The 5,655-nt window shown below is 43.6% G+C and overlaps 1 protein-coding gene across 1 annotated transcript; it reads left to right on the forward strand.

The window, feature by feature from the left end:
- Positions 1-1,308: 1,308 nt before the first annotated feature.
- On the forward strand, positions 1,309-4,550 carry LOC124691895 (early endosome antigen 1-like). The gene is made up of 2 exons (XM_047225178.1): positions 1,309-1,462; positions 2,003-4,550. Exons 1-2 carry the CDS (start codon positions 1,379-1,381, stop codon positions 4,232-4,234), a joined length of 2,316 nt encoding a protein of 771 aa, XP_047081134.1. The 5' UTR covers positions 1,309-1,378; the 3' UTR covers positions 4,235-4,550.
- The last annotated feature ends 1,105 nt before the right edge of the window (positions 4,551-5,655 follow it).

The following is a 5,655-nucleotide window of genomic DNA, read 5'->3' on the forward strand; positions in this document are numbered from 1 at the left end:
GTATTGGTGTGGGCCTTAAGGTCCATGGCCAGCTTAGCGGTGGCCTTCGTCACAACGTCCGCAACAAGCTAGGCCTTCTTTGCCCTTGTGGTGACTCGCCGGGCACTGCGCTTCATGCTATCCTCCGCCCGCTCCGCCGCCGCCATCTCTTTCTTCGGTGCATTGGCCTTGCTTCCGTAGGTGGCGACCGTGGCAGGGGCGAGGTCCATGGCGTAAGCGGCGTCCTACATCGCAGGCTGTTTCTTGGCACCGACAAATTTTGTGGAGTTCGGTGGCGGAAGAGAAAGTGGCTTTGTGTTCTACTGCCCGACGGACCCTAGGGGTAGAAGAGGGGGACACATGTGAACGCCATTTTTATTTGTGCTGATGCATTTACAACCCAAATTTAGGATTATAATAGATCGCTGCGGAAATGATGGCATGTTTGAGTTGGGTCGATGGGATGTGATTTTTTGTATCCACTGTCCCCGCGAAGTAAAACAGTTAGCGACGGTCCGTTTATGTCAGGCCGGTGAAAATGCCATAATAATACTAAAACGACAGAAATCTTGAGAGTGCACAAATGTAGGCTGAGCTACATGTACCTCTTTATTTTTAAAAATTTGGAAATCATATTTTTAGATTTCAAAAACATCTAAAAAAATCATCGACGTAGCCAATAATGAAATCTATAAATGTGTAAATCCTCAATGTGAAATCTTTTGCATTGTAGGCTACACAAAAATGGTAAATATGTGAATCTGAGTATAGTGAATAGTGCATATTTCAGAACTATAAACTTGTCAAATTTTGTTATGTTTGTGTATCCTAGGATACGGAGAATTTCACACTAAGATTTTGTACATTTTATCATTGGCTACGTCTAGGATTTTATTTTAGATTTTTTTGAAAAACTTGAAAATATAGTTTTTAAATTTTTAAATAAGAAGAGATACATGTAGCTCGGCTTTCATTTGCAGTTTCTCCAGAAACGTTCTGATATTATCACGAGTTCATGACATTGTAACATCGCACAAACTTACTTCACCATGTGTTTGATTAATTTTGTTTGAGTATGGATGTTAACATCATTACAGTGGGTAACATTTCTTTTGCTTTATCCTGTGCCGTCCAATTTGAAAAAGTTCCTAGTATCTTCATGCATCATAAATCCAAAATCTTGGTGGAGAGAAAAAGCCAAAAACTAATAAACGGAGAAGAAATGCAGTAGAAGGAAAACGACACAGGTCTCACACGCTCCTCCCGTGGTCGACTCTGCAGTCCACACGCGGCTGGTTCCACCACCTCATCTTCCTCCACACCCGGCGGCAGTCGCACAGCGCCAGCCGTCCGATCGGCGCCGGGGGAGCCGTGGTCCTCTGCCCCATGTTCCGCGGCCATGCCCCTCTACACCGGCTCCCCCTCGTCGGCGGCGGCCGCCGCTCTCCGCAGCACATCCCCGTCGTGCCGTGCTGTCACGCATGTGAGCAACTTCTGTCTGTGCACTGTTACATGAGCTGCTTTCATTTTACCTCTTTCTTTCCCGATTCAGAGCTCGCATACATGTGTTTGCTGTAGACCGAGGCCAGATTTGGCGTTGCTAATTCATGTTCTGACTAGTACTATACTTCTTTTACTAATCTGATTTTTTTTGGTTCGATTAGTGATAATTCAGTACCTGAGTGAACAAATCTTGATTGGACAAAGGACTAGTGATCTATGAACTCAAAAGTGGTACTGAACAAAAGAAATGAATGTTCAGGGCTAAGTTTCAGATCAAAATTTATCTGCTACGATACTTCATCCTATATCAATAGCAGTGAATTTGTCTGAAGAGATGCTTTTTTTTTAGTTCAGTGCAAGTCCCTGTTTCAGAGTTCAGCTCAGTTCGTCGATTTACAATTGAAAATTTTATATGCATCGTTTGAGGAAAGGATATTCCTCAGATAGCTTCACTAGCTTGTGCTCATTTCCTTGTCCTAATTGTCTACTTATTATGCATTATTTCCTGCAACCCTTTCAGGTTATGTTTAGGCAGAAGTATAGTTTCATGGTGGCATTGCAGGCCCAACATTCGAAATATGCTCCTAACTTGATCAGATCGGTTGTAAAAAGTATTAGATCAGATACTACTGATGGTGACAATGGGACGACCGAGCCAGCTAGGGAATTGTTGGAGCGGCTATTCGTGAGGACACAAAGTTTAGACACTAGTGCTTCTCATGATAGTGAACTGAGCCTGAGCATCGAGGTCCTCAAGTCTGAATTCGAGGGCGCCTTGTCCATCCTCAGAAAGAAAGAGAGGGACATTCGGGATGCGGAGAAGAGGGTTTCTGATGATCGGGTAAGATTGAACCAGACGAAACAGGACCTTGATCAGAGGGAGAAAGAGATCAGCAAAGCACATGTAAGGCAACAAGGAATAGAAAAGGCACTGAAAAAGGCAAGTAAAAATCTGGCGTTACGAGTGAAGCAGATCAATAATCTGAAGCTTCTGGTCGAGGAGCAAGACAAGAAAATTGCCAATTCACAATCTTTGCTTTCTCAGAAGGTAGTTGAAGTGGAAAATCTCAAACAAGATATGTTCAAGAAGAATGAGGAAGCAAACCTACTGCGTTCAGAGATCAAGTCTAAAGAACAGCTGCTTCTTGCAACTAATCAAGCTGTTGTGCAGCAAGAAGCAACAGTTAGGGAGCTGCGAAGCGAAATTAAAAGAAAGACAATGGATATCGCCAGATCAAATGAATTGAGGAAAGCTAATGAAGAGAAACTAAAAGTTGCTGAACAGGAACTTGAGAAGCAGAATTTAGGATGGTTAGCAGCACAGCAAGAGTTAAAGGAACTTGCACAACTGGCATCCAAGGATACAGATGATCTCAAGGGTACTATCACTGACTTCAAACGTGTGAGGTCTCTGCTGGATGCTGTACGCGCTGAGCTTATATCTTCAAAAGAGGCTTTCGCCTCCTCTCGCAGACAGATAGAAGATCAAGCGGTGCAGTTGCAGAAGCAAGTGCAAGAACTCAACGACCAAAGGGTGTTACTGATGTCGTACACCCATGATTTGGAAGCTGCTCAACTGGAGATCCAAGGAAAGACAAAGGAGCTCAATAATGCACACTCTCGTTGTCATGAACTTGAATCACAGTTAATTCAGGAAATGGAGAAGGTCGAATCTTTAGAAGCGGAATTAACCAAAGAAAAAGAGAGCTTGGAACAGAAAACTGAAGAAGTAGACTTTCTTCAGAAGGAGCTTGTTCACAAGGAAAATGAGTGCAGTAAATCACAAGAACTTGTTAAAATAAAAGAGTCTGAGCTGTTAGAAGCAAGACATGAAGTCCAGGATATGAAATTAAAGGTAGAGTCTATCCAATCGGCTGTTCAAGAGAAGGATTCGGAGCTTTCATATACACAGAGCAGGCTGACTGAAGTCAGCAGCGAAGTTATTGATCTTCAGCAGCTACTGAATAGCAAGGAGGATCAACTGGTTCAGGTTAGAAGTGAATTACATGATAAAGAACAACATATAAAAACAATGGAGAGTGAGTTGGATAGCATACGATTCAGATGCACTCAAGCTGAATCTGTGGTGCAAAGGATGGCTGAGCTCACTGGCGATCTTGCTAGTTCCGTAAAAGTTGGAGAAATGGACATTTATGCGTTACTCGATGATGAAATTTCAAGCACAGGTACAGCTCTCGAGTCCAATATGCATAAGCATAATCAACTGGAGGCTGACATAGAGATGTTAAGAGAGTCCTTAAGGCAAAAAGACACGGACTTAAGAGCTGCTCATGAAGCACTTGATGCCAAAGATCAAGGGCTGAAGGCAGCACTTAGGAAGTGGGATGTGAAGGGGGTGGAACTAGACGAGTTGGAAGAGTTACCTGAAGATCCCAGTGCCACGACAGAAGTTACTGGTCTTTCCAGTGACACAACAGTGGGCAGCGTTGTAGGAGAGATGGATCTCCAGAAACTTCAAATTGAAGCTGCTGAGGTGGAAGCACTTGCTGCTACTGCTGCATTGAAGAAACTTGCGGATATGACTAAGAAATCCTTCAAACGTGGCAAATTTGATTCTGATATCGATTCAGTTGCATCAGAGAGTGCAAACATCGGTAAATATGATTCTAAGATGGAAGTGGACAAGAGGACGGATGTGATTCTTGAAGCTGAAAAGGAAATAGTTAGGCTCTTTTCCTTGACAAAACAGCTTATCACTGATGACGTAATATATGATGTGGAGGAACAATAGCTTCTGAGTAAAATCATGCAGTCAATCAATTCTGCCAAGGTACATCTTCCAAGGTAGCTTTAGCATAGATATACACCATAGATGTTTTGAATACTTATGGTTAGCTATGTGGCCCAGAAAGGTAAGATCATCCCTGGTTGATTTGGTAAATGCCATTTTAAGAAAAGATAACATGTTGAGAAGAAAGTGGTCATCCAATCCTTTGTTGTTTCTGTAATGTACGTCAAACAATTCCTCCTATCCTTGTTGTTAAAAAAAAATCCTCATATCTTTGTGCAATGTGTTCCTGCTAAATATATGTGGGGAGTTACTGGTATGGAAATTGGTGCTGGTTGTTGTCATACCAAAAGAGTTACGTTGCAATAATTGTTTTAGATGTGCTGCAGCAATCAGTGCCAATGTTGCAGTGTATTGTTGATTTCTTCACTGTTTCATTGCTACTTCAAATCCTAAGAAAGTATTCACTAGATTGAACTTGCAATATCAAATTTATATTTTAATATGCTGAAATCGCCTTACTAAATCCTAAATTGGGCTATGAAATGGTGAGAAACGGGCCGTGTTTATCCTAGCAATAGAAATCTTGGCCAATTCATGCAAAGTGAATATTGGTGATCCACCGAATGAAAGGAAAAGAAAAACTGAACACTTTGATGGAATATTAGGCAATTTCCGTGTGAGTTTAATTACCGAAAGCAACATTACAGATGCACAAGCATACTTAACCACACACATCAGACTAAGCACATGCATCAGATCTGAACATGGAACAAGTAGCAGTGCAAGGTAGGAGAAGAAAAGTACGTACATCCCGACCGGGAAGGTAGCACCAGAAGCAACACCACCACCACCATGAGAATCGTTGATGTCGCCCATGGTGCAGTCGGATTTGTCAATAAAGCAGCCGAACCGTCGATGAAGAAGATGAACAACAGCGAGCAGTCGCGCCGAGACGCTCCCCAAAAACCTTATCGCCCGTCTCCGGCCCGGTGCAGGATCTCAACGGACGGAGTTTCGGAGGCCTGCTCTCCCGGACGGCTGTGCATGCAGTCGCCGGGATGGGGAAGACTAGAGAGTAGCGCAGCAAAAGGAACTTCGCGAGAGAGACGGGCTAGAGAGTTCTGAGAGCTGTGTTCTCCAGATCTGATCTGTCTCCTTATATAGCCTGGGAGGAGAGCCGATCCGACGCAAAAAATTTAGGCTTCCTTGAGTGTCTCGAACTCGAACTCGAGTCACGAAACGCGACGTGCGTGCGTGACGTGACGTGCCGTGCCGAGCCGAGGCGGGGCGGGCGGAGGAGGAGGAGTGCGCGAGGGCTCCTTCTATTCTCACTCACTTGGAAGGAGTAGAACAGCAGCCCTTATATACCACTTCAACTTTCTCCCAAATAGCAATGTGGGACTAAACTTTGTCCCCCATGG

Source organism: Lolium rigidum, chromosome 2, assembly GCF_022539505.1.
Source record: "Lolium rigidum isolate FL_2022 chromosome 2, APGP_CSIRO_Lrig_0.1, whole genome shotgun sequence".
NCBI lineage: Eukaryota > Viridiplantae > Streptophyta > Magnoliopsida > Poales > Poaceae > Lolium > Lolium rigidum.